Raw genomic sequence first — 18,668 nt, forward strand, 5'->3', positions numbered from 1 at the left:
AGGTGGGAGGTTCTCTGGGGTACAGGACTGGGGGTGTGGTGAGCTGAGGGTTCTCTGCGGTACTAGGGTAGGAGACTGTCTTTAGGGAGAATCAGGTCTTCAGTGCTGGATTGGGGAAATTGTTCCTCTGCATAACAAGGTTGCGAGATGTGATGAGCTGCATAGAGAGGAAAGAGTTTCTCCAATTCTGGGCCGTGGGGAGTGAGACGAGTTCCAAAGGGCAGGGAAGGGGAGGGGGAGAGCCTCTCACCTGCACCCTTGGTCGTGACCAGTTTGGGTTTGCTGCGGGCGCCGTCCCCTTTCATGGTGTAAGCCGCCACTGTGATGGAGTACGAGGTCTCGGGCTGGAGCCCAGCAATGATCATTTCCTGTTTGCAAGATCCCAAAGAGAGAGAGAGATTTTTGTTTTTTAAAACAAAAGCTTGTTTCCTTGCAAGAGCCTTAGCCCTCTCCAGCATGCAGGAACGTTCACCGACACTGAAAACACAAGGCAGTTCTAGGAAAACATGGAGGGGGGTGGGGGAGGCACGCACGCTATGAAACACAACCACCCCAGCTGCGAACAGACTGGGCGTCCGCAGGGACCAGGATGAAACACACGCTCCCTTGAATCCACCTCAAACGCAGCCCCTACCTCAACACCAACCGGTTCAGCCATCAAAACATGGCCATGCTCTTCAAAGCTTCCCGCTCTCCCACACAGTCTCAGAGGAGGGCTCCGTGGCATCAAGGAGATTAAACTCTCCCCCGCACACCCACCAGTGAGAGACTTTAAAAAAAAAACAAAACCAAAAAAACAAAACCAAACCCCACCGTCTGTAATATTAAAGGGATTGCTTTAATGCAAACTGCAAGGTGACATTTGCTGCTTGCATACTAGGGCTCTGTGTTACTTTCACAACACCCCCCCCCCACCACCACCATTCTCTTTCACTCTCACCACACCTGGCTCCTAAAGAGCTTTTGTTATGAAGCAGGACTCTAGCCTGGCCCTTGGCAGTGAGGTATTCTGCCCTTCAAAGACTGTTATAACAAGAACGCCCAAGTTAAACCAAGCAGGATGGGGGCATGCACAGCAGGGTTTTCCCCAGAGTCCTGGGCAGCAGGGCGAAGGGAACCTTGCATTTGTTTGATCTCCCTTCCCTCTACAAAATCTAGGCCCCAGGCTAGCACTTGGGAAAAATTTTCTGCTCCTGAGAACATCTGTCCTGCCCAAAGTGGGGCAGGCAGTGAGAGAGTGGACCTTAAAAACAACATGCTGCTGAGGAGGAGGGATGGTCTAGTGGTTAGGGCCCAAGCCTCAGACCTACAAGCGCGGCCTTCAATTCCCTGCTCTGACATAAACTTTCTGTGTGACCCTGGGCAAGTCACTTAGGCTGCGACAACCAAAGACCCGCAGCCTGGCCACAGCTGACTTGGGCTTGTGGGGCTCGGGCTGAAGGGCTAAACATTGCAGTGTCGATGTTTGGGCTGGAGCCCCGGTGATGGGGATGGGTCTCAGTGCCCAGGCTCCAGCCTGAGCCTGAACATCGACACCGCAATGTTTACCCTGCAGCCCGAGCCCCAGTCAACTGACCAGGGCTCTGATACTGAGTGCCGCAGGTTTCTTATTGTAGCGTAGATGTACCTCTAGGGTCTACCTACACTGCAGCTGGGAGTGCGCTTCCCAGGTCAGGGAGACAGACACACGATAGCTCTGCTTGTGCGCTGTTGCTAAAAACAGCGATGGAACCAGAGTTAGCCCGGGCAGCAGCTTGGGGTGGGTGTCCGAATACCATCCTGCCCGGACCCCTGGGGGGCATTCTTAGGAGGCGAGCCCACGCTACCCCTAGCTACGCTGCTATCTTCAGCATGCTAACTCGAGCACAGCTAGCTTGTCTGTCTATTCATGCTGGGAAGTACCCTCCCACCTGTAACGTAGACGTCCCCTTAGCCTTGCTGGGTATGTCTACACTGCCGTTAAAACCCTGTAGCTGGTCCTTGCCAACTGGCCTGGGCTCACGGGGCTCAGGCTAAGGGGTCTGCAGTGTAGATGTTCGGGCTGGGGTGTAGATGTCCCCAAGCTCTGGGACCCTCCCGCATCACAGAGTTCTGGAGCCTGAGCCCAAATGTCTACACCACGATTACACAGCCCCCTTAGCCCCAGCCCAAGTCAGCTGGCATGAGCCAGCCATCGGTTTTTAATTGAAGTGTAGACACACCCTCTGCTCCCCATCTGTACAAGGAGGATAAGCGCACTGCCCTGCCTCACAGGATTCAAGATTAAAGAAAAGGAGTACTTGTGGCACCTTAGAGACTAACCAATTTATTTGAGCATGAGCTTTCGTGAGCTACAGCTCACTTCATCGGATGCATCCGATGAAGTGAGCTGTAGCTCATGAAAGCTCATGCTCAAATAAATTGGTTAGTCTCTAAGGTGCCACAAGTACTCCTTTTCTTTTTGCGAATACAGACTAACACGGCTGTTACTCTGAAACCTGCATTCAAGATTGCGATGCTCTTTGAGATCTCATGAAAAGCACTGTATGAGAGCCGAGCATCATTCTTAGCAGGAAATCAAGATTTCAGCCTAAGTATTTTTATTCTAGCAGCCTAAGCCTCAGTACCTGCTAGCCCAAGGGAGGGATGCCTTCCCCCATTGCTTTGTGGCTACCGTCGTCCTTAAAACCATGCCAGCATGCAAGTGGAAGAAGTAAACACTGCAGCTGGGAGCAAGCACCCCAACCCAGAAACACAGACTCGCACTAACACTGCTTGGACTAGTGCGCTACAAAGAGCTGTCTGGACATTGTGGCCTGGGCTAGACACCCAGCGTGGACCCAGGGGATCAGGTGGGCTGATACTCTACCCACGCTGTGAGGAATCCTCCCAACTGCAGTGTAGACACACCCTAGAACCACAAAGTTGATTTTAAGGTCCAGCCCCTTGTGAGTTGCTAGGGCTAGCAGGGAGTGCTTTGTGCCAGTGAACAGCTGGGAACCTCGGCTTTCTAATGGCACAAAGGGTTCACATTCAAGCCCGGATGGTTTAGAAGCTACTGAGTTCTTACGTCTCTATCCCAGCAATGTTTCTTCAACAGGGGACCAGGTCTCTGACAGAGTCGCAGACCTTGCTCCCACCAGCCCGTCTTTAAATATGCAGCTTAGTTAGTTTGGTCCCACTTTGATGTTTGGATTGCTTCCACTATCGAGAAGCAGCTGACTCGACCTTCCCTAAGAGCTCGGGGGAAAACCCTGCGCTATTGCCATGTGCTGACTAAAGGAGCAGTCGGGATGGCATTGCGAAGAGTACAGGGTGGGTCGCAGAACAATGCATAGAAACACCATAACAGGCTTGAAAATAGACAAACTAGCACTGAAAAAATAAATAAAGAAGAGACAAATGTCACACCACAAATGAAGAGGGTGGAAGGGAGAGGACAGAACCGGGACCAGGCAGGAAGCGTTTTACTTACATATTCAGCAGTGTCATCTGTTTCCCACTGAGCAGAGAACAAGAGAGGATTTGCAAGTGAGAACACAAGGGGGAGAAGAGGGAAGAGAGAGACACACAAAGCATGAGGAAGAAATCCCCGGGCAAGTGGCAACTGGAGGTCAGAGGTTACCAGGCTAAGGTGAAGAAAGAAGTAGAATGGGAGAGGTTAGTAGATTTTGTAGTGACCTCGGCTTGATTTAAAGGAATGGGGCCCCGCCCTGGGGCCTCCCAGAAACGGGAAGGATGGAGCCTACTTATCCCAGTGTTGGGAGAATGGCTCATGGTCTTCCTCAACAGCTACAGTCTGGAAGTGTGAACTAACTGAAAATGACAAGGGACTTGTTTGTCGGAGAGATGCTGTGCCACTTACCAGTATTTTGGGTCACTTGGGGCTATAACCCAAACAGATGGCTAGGTTGCCCTCCCCACAAGCCGCCATGGGAAAGGAAGGGGGGCAAGAAAGTCCTCACCTGGGCATCAGCCAGCATGACATCCTTGATCTGGGGCAACCCCTTGGCCTCTCCATTCTCCATGCGCACATAGTGGACCTGATAGCCACGGATCTGCCCGTGCTGGCGGTTCTGGACTGGAGAGCGCCAGAACACTTGGATGGCCGTCGAGTTCAGAACCTCCACCTCCACTTTACGAGGTGGGGCGCTGGGCACTGTGGGGAAGGGAGAGAAAAGAGGGTACAGGCATTAAGGCTTAGCACTGGATGCCCATCCAGGTTGCATGGGGCAGACACATACTGCATCTAGAGCCTTGCAAGTGGGCTGAGAGTCAACGAGACTTGTGGAAGGCCACCACAACTGCCATCGCACGCGGTCATGGGCAGCGTCTGGATGGCCGCAGAATAGCTTGCCGATCTGGATGCACGAAGGTGAGCTCACATCTTCTCTCTCTGCTCAACCTTCCTTCCATGAGCCCCTTCCTCAGAGCTGCCTGCCCAGAAGGAGCTGTATAATTCTGAATTAAACCCACGGGCAAACCTGATTTCTGAGGACCTAGCCAAGGAAAGCTTTGGCTGTGCTTGAGGGACACTGTCTGGGACAATGCTTGAAGCAAGGGAGATGGGACTGAGCCAGCCCTTTCAAGGCATTTAAATGCATCTGGTACTCAGCAGCAGTGGTCTGACCTCAGGGCATGAAATGGGAAGAGATGCCCTGGAAAGAATTCGGATGGAAAAAGGATTTGGAGCAGTGTATGGGAGCCTGGCCAGGACAACACTACATCTCTGTCTCCCAAGGGCACCGGAACGGGGCTGGCCAGGGGGCCATGACCCTCCCACTTTTTACTGGCCGTAAGGGCGAGCAATGGGAGGGAGGGGCAGAGAGGAGCAAGCCAGGGGTGGGGGTTTGGGGGAAAGGGCAGCGTGGGGGCAGCATCTTGGGGCAATGGGTGGCTGGAGGGCAGGGCCTCGGGAAGAAGGGACGGTACGGGGGTGAGCCTCAGGGGACGGGGTGGGGCCACGGTTCGGGCGCCTGTAGCCCCCCCGCTTTTAGGGTGCTTCTGCCGCTCCTGCTGTCTCCTATTACTCTGAGCAAGTTATTACCTCCATTAGTGGGTATCGTGTTAGGATATAGGCAGAGGGGTGGGCAAATGGGGGAGCTGTTAAAGGTGACCCTGCAACGGAAAAGAAAATTGGACTTGGGTCCTTTTCTGCTTGTTTGTGATGGAGGAAGAGAGCCCAGAAAGGTTTTGTTTGTTTTTTAAATGGTTTCCCCTTTTTCGCTTGCTTTATTTTACCCAAGAAATATCCGTTAAAGCAAGTCTTCCCTGCTCTTGCTTGAGGTCTCCTTAGGAGAACCAGAGGACTGGAACAAGAGCTCTCAGTTCTTTCATGAAGGGGCTGGGGTGTTACTACTTTAACAAAGAGATCCCTTCTCCTGTTTCTCTGTTTGTTGAGTTAAATATGCCTTAACGACAAAAATGGGAAGGAAGGAACCCTCACATATTTTTAAATAATTCTGGCTACAAATCCTGTCCCCTCTCAATGGTCCAGATTCTACATCCTTGATAGCTGTGAGGTCATAATCTAACTAGCTCTCCAGCCTGCCACAGAATTTCCTCGGGAAAGCAGTGGGGACAAGACTTGAATGCTTGGATGTTTAAAAAAAAAAAATCAAGTAGGAAAAAAAAGCCATAAAGGACCTGATTCTCAGAGGGGCTGATGTCCATAGCAGCTGTTTTTGGGATGAGGAAATCTGGGGTCGGGGTGTGTGGGGGGAACTTTCAGGCCTTCTTCTGGCATAAAAAGTGGCAAAAAAAGGGACCCAAAAATCCAATGTCTTTTCCTTTGCAGGGAAGTCTCCTCAGTCACGTATTTGTGGGGGACTCGGGAGGAAAGGAAACCGAAAGGAGACAGAATTACCATCTTCGTCTGTTCGGACAACAACTGGCGAGCTCTCCGGGCCTGGCCCCACCTCCGTGTGCGCCACCACAGTGATGCGATATTCTGTCCACTTTTCCAGCTGTTCTAGGAGAATCTGATTGGTGGTTGGGGGGATATCATTCACCTCCTTCAGTTCCGTGTCCTCAGAGTCCAGCGCTCGATAGCGGACGCTGTATTCAGCCAGGACACCATTTTGGCTCTCGGCCGGCGGAGGCCGCCAACTTACCAGAATGGCAGTGGATCTGGTGCTGACGCAGTTTATGTCTTGAGGGGGGGCAGACGGTTCTATGAGGGGGGGGAAATTCAGGGGGGAAGGGAAGAAGGGGAAAAAAAACAAAAGATGGGAAAGATAAAAAAAATAACAAAAAAATCTAAAATAAAACGTACAAAAAATTTGAGTTAGGAAGATAAATTAAAAAAAAGAGAGGGGGTTGGGTTTGTTTTTTTTAAAAAAATAAATAAATAAATAAATAAATAAATAAATAAATAAAGGCAAGAGAAACGAAACGGGGGCATCGGAACATAAACGTTACAAAGCAAAGGAATAAAACACAGAGCGGGCTAGCCCAAAGTGACCTTCATTTTCAGCTACAGGTGATTGGACCACAGCTGAGCAGCCAGCCCTTCCTTCCTGGGATGGGCAGCTTTTAGCCCCTGTTTTTAAAGCAGCCTTGCAAACTTCAATACAACCAAAGGCAAGATGAACTGGTAAAGTTGCATTAAGCCAAAGTTTTTAAACTAGGCTTCATAACACCAAGATTTGCAAAAGGGACTAACTAAAGGATCTGATTTTCAAAGGTATTTAGGTGTCTAAAGATGCAGATGTGTGCCTAGCAGGATTGTCAAAAGCACCTAAAAGTGCCTAACTCTCATTGGAGTGAGGTGTCTAAGCCACCTAGGTGTGTTCGAAAATCCTATTAGGCACTTATCTGCATCTTTAGGTGCCTAAATACCTTTGAAAATCTGACCCTAGGTGATTTTGGATGCATTGATTCTCAGAGGGCGGGTGCTCAGCATTTTCTGAAAGTCAGAAATGTGTCTCAGGTTAGGGACCTAAACTCAATAGCCATTTTGGAAAATCCTGGCTTTAAGTCCATGGTTAGGCACCTAAATTCGACAATGTTGGCCTTAAGTTCCCCACCCCCATGTGTTATCATCATCTGTAAGCCTGATAAGGGCCAGGTGATGCACATGTGTGTCTGAGCTGGTAGATTTGCAAGGCAAGTTTGCTGCTGTGCTCTAAATTAATAAACCGCAGTCCCAGTAGATAGCTTTTCAGCCCCTGCAGGGACGGGCAGGCAGATGCTTGGAGCATGCTTGCAAAACCCAAGATGTCCGTCAGGATGAATACAGAAATGCTGACCCCCATTTAAAGGTTATTTAAAGATTCCTGGGCCAAATCCTGGAGTCCCTATGCAAAGTCCCACTGAAATCAATCAGGGATTTAGCTGACCATAAAGGGCTCAACTGTGGTCTGACAGTGGGGAAATCAGGGCTAAATTCACTGAAGTCAATGGAGTTACACTGATCTATAATGAGCATGACCGAAGGGAGACTTGCCCCCAGGACTACAGGGTTGGAATCCCTTTAGTTTGTACTACCAAACACCCTGCTGGGGTGTTTAACAATCTCCCCGTCTGCTTTAAAAAAATCTAACCGACTTTTCACCATTTGTGCTGCCCCTTCCCTTTACTCTGCTTGATCAGTGAAAACAGATTAATCACTTTCACTTCGGTTTACATAATCAGTTTCCCTTTCTGGCTTTCACGCCCTGTTGTGTTTGGGTAGCAAACTTTACATCATATGGGATTTTTTAAAAAAGCTGATTTTCACTGATTTCTTTATTAATTGAACACAAACTCTTCTACTAAGATTAGTTTTGGTCAGATCTTCTCTCTCTCCCTGCACCCAAAACCTTAAGTTTTGGGCCTAAACCGCCTTCACAGGGCTCCTTTAACAAATCAATTAAAGCTTTCCCCAATTCACTCCTTCCCATCAAGAAAAGGAGATTTCTATGTAGTGATTAGGCAAAGTTCTGCTCCCTTCAGCTGGCTAGCCACGCCAAATAATAGAAAACATGTCAAACAAACAACCAAAGAAACAAACTTGAAACAAAAAATAAATCAATCCATTAATTTCAAAACGAAAGATCTCTCAGAAAGGAAATCATAATAATAAAATAATATCGATATATAAAGCAAATCCTTCCAGAACGTTCCCAGTCTGTTTACCTACCTTCCAAACTTCAACTGCTAACTTATAAGACTTTCTTACGTGAGAACAAGAGAAACTGAGCTACGAGGCCAGACCAAGCTCCTGGTGGGTTTCTGAAAACTATTTGCTTTTAGGATATTGCCCTTCCTTGACAACTCCTCTACGCTGGCTAGTCTCCCCCTCCCCTGGTTACCTAGATACTGCAGTATTGATAGACTATCAGTCTCTGATCTATCTTATTTCTGACAGATACCAGCATCCAGACTGGCGATAGCGTGGCCAGATTCCCCATAACAGACATTTCTCTCCACCTGGCCTGACCATAAAGGATGATGAAGCAAAACAGGCCCGTGTGCTGTTCCCTTCTGCATCTTAGAGACATCTATGACTTTTTCATACTGAGCTGGAAGACGAAACAGCCCCAAGGTGCCTCCAGCTACCTGTCCTCGGCACCCAACACTCAGCCCCGTGGGTGGGGTCAAAAACTGCTTCCACTCCTCCGAACCCAGCTGAAGCCACAAGGGCTGCGAAACCCACTGCGGAGAGGGTCTGACCTGACCTACCCTTTCCATCCTGAGCCTAAGGCTCCTGACACTCATCATGAAAGCCCCAGTAGGCAGAGCACGGTGCTCCGGCCTGCACTTGGGAGCGCTGTTTCCATCAGCGGTGGCTGTGCCTGGCACTCTCACTCACCCTCTAAGCTCCAGCATGAGGACCTGCCGCATGTTCCCGGAGCGAGACCTCCTTTCGGGATCATTTGTAGCACTTTCCCTGGTTAAAAGGGGGGGGGGGGACCTATGCCCCACACTGCTCTCAACTGACCACAACGCCTGGAGGAAAACACGCACCAAGTGCTGGCCAAGTTGGAGAGACACTCTTGGGAGTTCATGGTACAGTGAGTTTCCTTCACAATCCAGCCCAACCTGCATGGAACCGGGGGTTGTGGTGCACATGGAGAACAGGTGATATGCTTCACTTATTCCAGGGAGCTGTGTGCAGTAGACAAAGAAGCTCTGCAGATCTGGGCTCCACCTCTCCATCAAATGTCTTGGCTACACAGGGGACTGCCACACAGCAGAGAGCCCACTGCGAAGCATGTAACTTTCTGTGCCCACAGATCTCTTTTCACCAAGCAGACAGCTTTTTGAGACACCCCTGCCCCCACCCATTCCTCCCCCAGGGGCTGCAGGATACCCAGGGTGTGTAGGAGACTGTGCAGCGACAGGGTGGACTGTATTTGTGAATCAGCTTGAGACCAGCCAGTACTCACCTGAGCTGCATCTTTTACAGGCTTTAAGTTGACTGTCCAAGCCACAAGAATGACCCTTACTGACCTCGTACAATACAATGCGTTTAACCCTTTAGGTACCACAGACTTTAGATCACTGTAATTTCACTCAGAGCCTATTTGGGGTGGAGAAGGATCAGAGCAACTGGGTAGAGGAACATCCCTCTTAGGAAGGAGCAGAGAGGTGAAAATCCCTCTGGTTCCTCTAGAGCCCATCCCACACATCCCCGCTGCCGCTCCTATCAGGTGACACCTGCTTCCTGCACCAGGAGAAATGTTCAAATGAGGAGGGTATTAAGAAACTCTAAGGGCTTCATAGCTAGGTTAGAAAGGGCAACATTGCCTTAGGTCTCCAAGCGTCTGATTCATTGTTTTCCAATCTACGTCTCTGGTACGTGAAGAGTTAAAACCCAGCTACTTCAAGAAGAAAAAGATACTTTACCTTTAGTTTAATGGATTTTACTTTGGTTATGATGCTCGGGAGAGCCACCCTGACAAGAGATGTGGGGGGGCTGTGCAAGGGGGTGCATGCAGGGAGGGGCTGCGGGCCAGGCATGCATGTGTGTGACAGCTGAGACTGGTGGCGGGGGGGGGGGGGGGGGGGGGGACTACACAGAACACCACAGCAGATGGTTGGGGTGGGGAAAGCTTTGGTGTTGCAGAGACAAGGTGGGAAACTGCCCAGGCAGCAAGAGAGACAGACAGTGCGGGGAGCTGGCTTCACTGGGTTGTGAGGGCATGCAGAGAGACAGGCAGGCAGATGGATGGGGAGAAAAAGAGAGCCAGGGAGCAGGCCAGGAAGGAGCTGAATGGAAAAGGGGCTGCAGAGGAAAGACACAAAAGCCTGCCCGAGCCAGAAGGTCTTTGAGCCGAAGGATGCCACCCGGACAGGGGAGAATTGACTCGTTCATCCAGCAGCCGGCCAGGAAAAAACGTTTCACCACGTTACAAAATGTTGACAGCTCCCCAGCTGAGGTTCTTAAGAGCGTTAAATTTGTGAAACTGACGGCTATCCCTCCACAGCTGAGCTGCAGACCAATGGAACAAACCACGCCTCCTGGGCAAATTCCAGGATAGAAAGATCCCCAAAGAAGCCCCCCACCTGCCATCTCCTTTTTTTGGGAAAACCTCCAGTGTCGCTAGGCCCTACAGCCATTTCCACCCCGTGATGCCCACCCCTCTGGACTACTTGTATCCAACCAGAAAGCCCCGTTCCCAAATCCTCCCCCACAACCAGCCCCATGACTCCCAGAATGAAAAGCTCTAGTAAAACAGAAGCAGAGTGTGGGAAAGTTTTGACACCTATACTTGATCCTTTCGATTCATTCTTTTATTTCTTGGTGCTGATCAAGGACATCTGGTTCTTTCTACTGGTACCGAACTGGAACCAGCGGTGTTTCAGCAAAGCCAGGAAACAATTTTCTTTTTATATAGATACCAACTTTTATAAAAAAAAAAAAAAAAACATTTCAAGGAAGGAAGCAAACAAACAAACAAGCAAATCTCTGAATGGACTGGAGACTTGAGAAAGCCCCGGTAAGAAATTCTGTCTGAAGTAGAAAGAGAAACTCCCCTTTCTTCTTGCTCCTGGGCGAGAGAGGGAAGGGGAGCTGACAATTAAAATGGAAAGACGAGGGGGGCTGCCCAGCTGAGAGGCTGCAGCTCCCACTTGTTAAGGGTTGTGAGCGATGGGAGCTCGCTTGCGCTCTCACGCGCTGACCAGAGCCATTTCTGAGCTAGTTCTGCTCGCGGCTACTCCAAACTGCGGCCGAGGGATTTAGTAGAGATGAGAGGAGACAGAAAACACAAAGAACAGCTGCCACAGCCACTCATGCAGTGAAAAAACACCTCATTTAAAAGCAAAGATCTGTGAAAAGCCCAGGTTGAAATATTGCCATCCAGGGCTAGTCATCCCCAGGGCAACAGCGAAGGGAGACAATCCATTAAACTAAAACCAGCACATTTGGGTTACATACACTCCATTCTGGTGTCGTTAACATCCCCGCCACATCCCCCCCCCAGCTCTGCCAAGCCCCAGTGGCCTGTCTCCGCAGGCTATGAAGTCACTTATGAACAATGAGGTGGGGGCTGCTTTCCCTCAGACGGATGACAATGTTAGTTTTATTAATCACCATCTACCCCCCGGCTCACAAACCTCTTGCAGAGAGCTCTCTCAAACCCCTCGTGTGTCCCTCCCTGGAAGCTCCTGCTCAGTTTCTGCTTGTTAACGACCCATAGCCTCAAAGCGGGAGGCGGGAAGCCGTCCTCACTGAGCATGCTCAGCATGAATGGCCGAGGGGGACAGTGTCAAGCTCATTAAGCCACCCTGCTCGTTAAGCCGCTCCTCTTGGACAGGTGGTGCTAACTCGTGTCCTGATCCCAAGCCCACCCAAACCTTGACTATATAGGTCCGCGAGGGAGGAGGCGGTGGGGTCCATAAGTACCGGATAACCCCCTCCCCACAGAGTACCCCAGCCGCGCAGTCCTCTCCTGTGAGGTCGGTGCCGTGAACTCCCCTCGGTTCCATACCCCTGTGCCTGCCATCTGTGGCTCCCTGACTGTCTTCCCCTCAGACAAGGCTGGGAAAGGAGAGACACCTACTAGACTGCAGGGTCCGCTCCCTGACCTCCGGGGTGTAGGCCCCCAGGCCCAGAGCCGAGCGGGCAGCCAGCCGGAAGACATACTCAGTGTTGGGCTTCAGACCTTCCACTGTGAACGAGGTCGCCGGGTCAAAGGTCTTCAACACCTGGAGGTGGGCCGGGGGGGGGGGGCGGGGAGAAGAGAAGGGGAGGGAAGAAAAAATAAAAACAGGAAGCAGAAACAAACATCCCCACAAAAAACCTGCCCTGCTTCCCACACCTCCCAGCCACCCCAGCTAAGGGAGGGTCCCGCCATCCTGCAGGCAAAAGGGGCAGAACCATCATCCCCCACGCCTCCCTTGTGGCACTCACCTCCCTGCCGCGATCTCCTTCCCTGTAGCTGAGTTCGTACTTGACAATAATCTCCTGCCGGGGAGGGCTCCATGACACTCTGATGCTGGTCTCCGTCTTGGCTTCCGCTTGAAAGTTCATCGGCTGCCCAGGAACTAACATAGACCGAGGAGAAATCCACAGGGTGGGGTTGGACAGCCAGCGCAGAGGAGGAGGGAGAGAGAGACAGGGCCCAGGTTACTGGGCTATTTAGAAGAATCTCCCCCCACCCCCACCTCCACCCCAGGCTTGTCCATAAGCAGCATATGGGTGCGTGGTCCTGACTCTTTCCCATCGCTCCTACAGGAAGGCAGGGGCTTTTCTTTACTGGAGCCCAGTGTCTGTCACCCTGCAGGGCCAGGACAGTAAACCATCTACAGTCGCTGGAGACAAGCCAGTCCTGGATCACAGTGTCCATCATCCTACACAGTAAAGGGGACAGCCCCCCATCCCTTGAGTGATGTTCTCAGCCTCTCCATAACTTGGACGGTTCCGGGAACCGTAGTGTACAGAAAGCGGATTTCCCTGGCCTGCAGCCAGAATGGGGCTCCTGATTACCAGGGAAAGAAGGGGTATGCATTTCTGACAGAGAAGGGCACTCAGAGGAACTCAGCCAGAAGCGAGGTCAAACTATCTGTTCATTCACAGAGCATTCTGGGTAATGACATGCAGATGAGTACAGCCAGCATATCCCACTTGGCTTCTAAAACCCTCTCTCACGTGCCTGCCATGACAGGTAGCACTAGATACAGACAGAATACGGCTCTGCCCTCCTACGGTTCCTTTGATCAGAGGCTCTCAGCATCCTTTAGAGACACCACACGTGGGGAGGTGGGGGTATCAGTCAACCTACTCTAGAGGTGGGGAAACTGAGGCACCTTTTTACCATGACGTGCTCAATGTCACAGAGAGAGTGGCAAGGATAGAGCAGAGGACTCCTGTCTCCTAGCTGCCTGCTGTAACCACTAGGAACAAAACCCAGGAGTCCTAACTCCCAGCTCCTCTGTTCCAGCCGCTGGACAGTGCTTCCTCCCCAAATAGCTATTTCTATTTAAGCTGAAGATACTTAAGCAGATGACACTAATCTGGGGGGAGAGGTAGAAACGCTGGAAGGTAGGGATAGGGTCCAGAGTGACCTAGACAAATTGGAGGATTGGGCCAAAAGAAATCTGATGAGGTTCAACAAGGATAAGTGCAGAGTCCTGCACTTAGGACGGAAGAATCCCATGAACTGCTACAGGCTGGGGACCGACTGGTTAAGCTGCAGTTCTGCAGAAAAGGACCTGGGGATGACAGTGGACGAGAAACTGGATATGAGTCAACACTTGCCAGCAGATTGAGGGAAGTGATTATTCCCCTCTATTCGGCACTGGTGAGGCCACATCTGGAGTATTGCATCCAGGTTTGGGGCCCCCACTACAGAAAGGATGTGGAAAAATTGGAGAAAGTCCAGCGGAGGGCAATGAAAATGATTAGGGGGTTGGGGCACATGACTTATGAGGAGAGGCTGAGGGAACTGGGATTATTTAGTCTGCAGAAGAGAAGAGTGACGGGGGGGATTTGATAGCAACCTTCAACTACCAAGATCCATAAACCTGGAAATCCTGGGCGCCCCATCATCTCAGGCATTGGCATCCTGACAGCAGGATTGTCTGGCTATGTAGACTCCCTCCTCAGGCCCTACGCTACCAGCACTCCCAGCTACCTTCCAGACACCACTGACTTCCTGAGGAAACTTCAATCCATCGGTGATCTTCCTGATAACACCATCCTGGCCACTATGGATGTAGAAGCCCTCTACACCAACATTCCACACAAAGATGGACTACAAGCGGTCAAGAACACTATCCCCGATAATGTCACGGCTAACCTGGTGGCTGAACTTTGTGACTTTGTCCTTACCCATAACTATTTCACATTTGGGGACAATGTATACCTTCAGATCAGCGGCACTGCTATGGGTACCCGCATGGCCCCACAGTATGCCAACATTTTTATGGCTGATTTAGAACAACGCTTCCTCAGCTCTCGTCCCCTAAAGCCCCTACTCTACTTGCACTATATTGATGACATCGTCATCATCTGGACCCATGGAAAAGAAGCCCTTGAGGAATTCCACCATGATTTCAACAATTTCCATCCCACCACCAACCTCAGCCTGGTCCAGTCCACACAAGAGATCCACTTCCTGGACGCTACAGTGCTAATAAACAATGGTCACATAAACACCACCCTATACCGGAAACCTACTGACCGCTATTCCTACCTGCATGCCTCCAGCTTTCACCCTGACCACACCACACGATCCATTGTCTACAGCCAAGCTCTGCGATACAACCGCATTTGCTCCAACCCCTCAGACAGAGACAAACACCTACAAGATCTCTGTCAAGCTTTCTTACAACTACAATACCCACCTGCAGAAGTAAAGAAACAGATTGATAGAGCCAGAAGAGTTCCCAGAAGTTACCTACTACAGGACAGGCCTAACAAAGAAAATAACAGAACGCCACTAGCCGTCACCTTCAGCCCCCAACTAAAACCCCTCCAACGCATTATTAAGGATCTACAACCTATCCTAAAGGATGACCCAACACTCTCACAAGTCTTGGGAGACAGGCCAGTCCTTGCCTACAGACAGCCCCGCAACCTGAAGCAAATACTCACCAACAACCACATACCACACAACAGAACCACTAACCCAGGAACTTATCCTTGCAACAAAGCCCGTTGCCAATTGTGCCCACATATCTATTCAGGGGACACCATCACAGGGCCTAATAACATCAGCCACACTATCAGAGGCTCGTTCACCTGCACATCCACCAATGTGATATATGCCATCATGTGCCAGCAATGCCCCTCTGCCATGTACATTGGTCAAACTGGACAGTCTCTACGTAAAAGAATAAATGGACACAGATGTCAAGAATTATAACATTCATAAACCAGTCGGAGAACACTTCAATCTCTCTGGTCACGCAATCAGAGACATGAAGGTCGCTATCTTAAAACAAAAAAACTTCAAATCCAGACTCCAGCGAGAAACTGCTGAATTGGAATTCATTTGCAAATTGGATACTATTAATTTAGGCTTAAATAGAGACTGGGAGTGGCTAAGTCATTATGCAAGGTAGCCTGTTTCCTCTTGTTTTTTCCTACCCCCCCTCCCAGATGTTCTGGTTTAACTTGGATTTAAACTTGGAGAGTGGTCAGTTTGGATGAGCTATTACCAGCAGGAGAGTGAGTTTGTGTGTGTATGGGGGTGGGGGGATGTGAGAAAACCTGGATTTGTGCAGGAAATAGCCCAACTTGATTATCATGCACATTGTGTAAAGAGTTGTCACTTTGGATGGGCTATCACCAGCAGGAGAGTGAATTTGTGTGGGGGGGTGGAGGGTGAGAAAACCTGGATTTGTGCTGGAAATGGCCCACCTGATGATCACTTTAGATAAGCTATTACCAGCAGGACAGTGGGGTGGGAGGAGGTATTGTTTCATATTCTCTGTGTATATATAAAGTCTGCTGCAGTTTCCACGGTATGCATCCGATGAAGTGAGCTGTAGCTCACGAAAGCTCATGCTCAAATAAATTGGTTAGTCTCTAAGGTGCCACAAGTACTCCTTTTCTTTTTACCTGAAGGGAGGTTCCAAAGAGGATGGAGCTCGGCTGTTCTTAGTGGTGGCAGATGACTGAACAAGGAGCAATGGTCTCAAGTTGGAGGTCTAGGTTGGATGATGAAGCACTGGAATGGGTTCCCTAGGGAGGTGGTGGAATCTCCATCCTTAGAGGTTTTTAAGGCCCGACTTGACAAAGCCTTGGCTGGGATGATTTAGTTGGGGTTGGTCCTGCTTTGAGCAGGGGGTTGGACTACATACCTCCTGAGGTCTCTTCCAACCCTAATCTTCTATGATTCTATAAAGATGACCAGTAAAGAGAAAGTGCTCTGGAGAGCGCCCTGGGCACAGTGTTATCATTGTGCTGTGAGCCAGCTAACTGTCTCTCCCGACAGAATCCGTGTGTGGCAGCTCAGTCTGTCCATGACTACATGGGCCCAGAACTCACCTCCTTGCTGTGTTTTGACCTGGATGGGGTCGGAGAGGGGCCCATCTCCCACGGAAGTGAAGGCCAGGACCCGGACGGTGTAGGTTTCGTCCTCCAAAAGGCTGCCAACTGTGGTCAGGAGGCTGTCGTCTACATTGTGTTTCTGCCAGTTGCTCACCGGCTGGTCCGGCTCCATGGTGTAATACACCCTGTAGCCGCGGATCTGCCCATTGGGCTCCACCGGCTCCTCCCATTGGATGATCATGGTGGTGCCACTCAGCATCCGCCCCTGGACGCTGCGAGGAGCGCTAGCTGGCGCCTGCTCCCCAGTGCGGGTCACCACGGACTCGCTGGGAGGACCCTGCCCGATGGTGTTGACGGCAGACACCCAGATCTCATACTCCGAGTTGGGGCTGAGTCCTCCGATGCTGTAACGCGTGGTAGTGATGTCCTCTTTGATCTGGTAAGGGCCATCCTGACTCTTGGACTTGTACTCGATGACGTAGTAAGACACAGGGTCGGGGTTCCCCGAGTCCCAGGTGATGGTGATGCTGGTTGCTGTGGTTTCTGTTACCACAGGGGTCCCGGGAGCCTTGGGCAGCGCTGAGGATGGGGAAGAATAAACACTTTAGAACCATATGTTAAAACGGTGTCTAATTGGCAAGTTAGGGCGCTGAGAGCTGGCAGCACCGTACAGATCGCAGCGCGGCTGTTCAGTAAAATGCTGCTGAAATATTATGAACCTAGTTACGCTCTTTATTACCTTCTTAAACTGCTCTATCAAAAGGAAGCATTCAACAAAACATCTGGAATCGTTAACACAGACTTCAACTGAACATCCCAATGTGCTGAGGAAAACTGGTTTCACACCCAACTCCTTTAGAATATGGAAAAAATATCTCCTTAAATATCACTAGCTGTTCCTAGACCTGGGCATTTCTGGCTCTCTCTGTACCTGCAGTATGCAGTCACAAGACAGCTTTCTCTAGAACTACGCAGTTCTCGGTCTAGAAAGCTACAAAATGAACAAGTTTGCTTTGGTTCCCCACTCCCCGACCCCTCCAAATGTGCTCTCTAGACCCACCTTCTCCCCCAAGTCTGCACCCTAGATCTGGGCTCAAGACCTCCCAAGTACATGCTCTACACCTGGGGCTTACCCAAACGCATGATCTAATTCTAGACCATCCCCTGAAGCACATCCTCTAAATCCCTACAAGCACCCGCTGTAGACCCAGGCCCTTTCTAGATCTACCTCCCTGTTCAACTTGCTTGCTAGAACATATTGCAGTTACTTTCATACAGGAACAGAAAGATAAAGACAACAGGCAGAACGTGCCAGCGGGACATAGGTTCCGTATCTGGGGAAGTGAAATATTCAGACAATGCATCATAGCCATGAGCTTTTAAGGTTAATATTATGGTACAAGAAAAAGAAAAAAACAGAAAAGCAAAGGAGTGTTTCAATCCAGCCCCGGGCATCCTTTTGCCAGCGTCTCAACCTGCTCCCTGCGCAAACAGCTCCGCCGGAGTTTTGTGCAATGATTCCAAGGGGTCCCTGTTCCCCACTGTTGCCAGAGCTCCCTGTCCCGTATGCTCTGATCAAGTGGGATCTAGTTCTCATTTACTCTCCTCTCTCAGGTCCTTATGAAGGCATCCCTTTTCCCCCCTCCCCAAATTCCCTTATGGACAGGGTCAGTGCTCAGAGCAGACATCAACTCTGCACCTCTCCCAGCCAAGAGGATCTGTTGCTCATGCTCCCCAGTTGAGGAGGGAAGTCTTCCAGCCATACATCTATGCTCCTCTTGGAAATCACAAGCTTCAAGCTGGGGTTTCTCATGTGGTGAGGCAACAGAGAAGGTTCCCGTAAGACACCACGACGAGGATGTGGTGCAAGGAACTGCATGCCGGAGACGGGCAGGTTCTGACCCCTCTAACACTGGAACAAGAGTGGGATGCAAGCCCCAGTCCCCTGACCGCTCAAGGCTCCCCACACATCATCAGCCAACCAGACTCATGACCCAGGATGAAAACAAAGGTACAAGTTTTGAATCTCGGTTCCCCTGATAAATAACAGCTGCTAAAGCCAGGAAAGGCCCCAAGCCAGTGATGGAAGCTGGTGGCTTCCAATCGGTTGGGGATTTTTTTGTACCACACTCAGTAGCATGCCATCCTCATGTGCACACTCACACACATCTGCACACACACACATGCACAGCAATGCCTTTGCAAGCTCATGCACGCACATGTGTATTTGTCCATACTCGTGTGCACTTATACCCACATGATC

The 18,668-nt window shown here is 50.4% G+C and overlaps 1 protein-coding gene across 8 annotated transcripts in view; it reads right to left on the minus strand.

Moving 5' to 3' along the window:
* PTPRS (protein tyrosine phosphatase receptor type S) overlaps nt 1–18,668 on the minus strand; it is a 247,445-nt gene that overhangs the window by 44,081 nt on the left and 184,696 nt on the right. For 4 of the 8 annotated variants that reach the window (XM_073323718.2, XM_073323714.2, XM_073323716.2 and 1 more), the window contains exons 8-14: nt 16,403–16,984; nt 12,320–12,453; nt 11,970–12,114; nt 5,846–6,151; nt 3,945–4,138; nt 3,455–3,481; nt 251–368 (exon numbers count right to left, since the gene is read on the minus strand). In XM_073323718.2, coding sequence (XP_073179819.1) covers nt 251–368; nt 3,455–3,481; nt 3,945–4,138; nt 5,846–6,151; nt 11,970–12,114; nt 12,320–12,453; nt 16,403–16,984 — 1,506 coding nt within the window. The remainder of the gene's footprint in view (nt 1–250; nt 369–3,454; nt 3,482–3,944; nt 4,139–5,845; nt 6,152–11,969; nt 12,115–12,319; nt 12,454–16,402; nt 16,985–18,668) is intronic. The other 4 variants (XM_073323720.2, XM_073323717.2, XM_073323722.2 and 1 more) reach the window with 2 other exon arrangements.

This window comes from Lepidochelys kempii, chromosome 25 (assembly GCF_965140285.1).
Source record: "Lepidochelys kempii isolate rLepKem1 chromosome 25, rLepKem1.hap1, whole genome shotgun sequence".
In the NCBI taxonomy this organism is placed as follows: Eukaryota; Metazoa; Chordata; order Testudines; family Cheloniidae; genus Lepidochelys; species Lepidochelys kempii.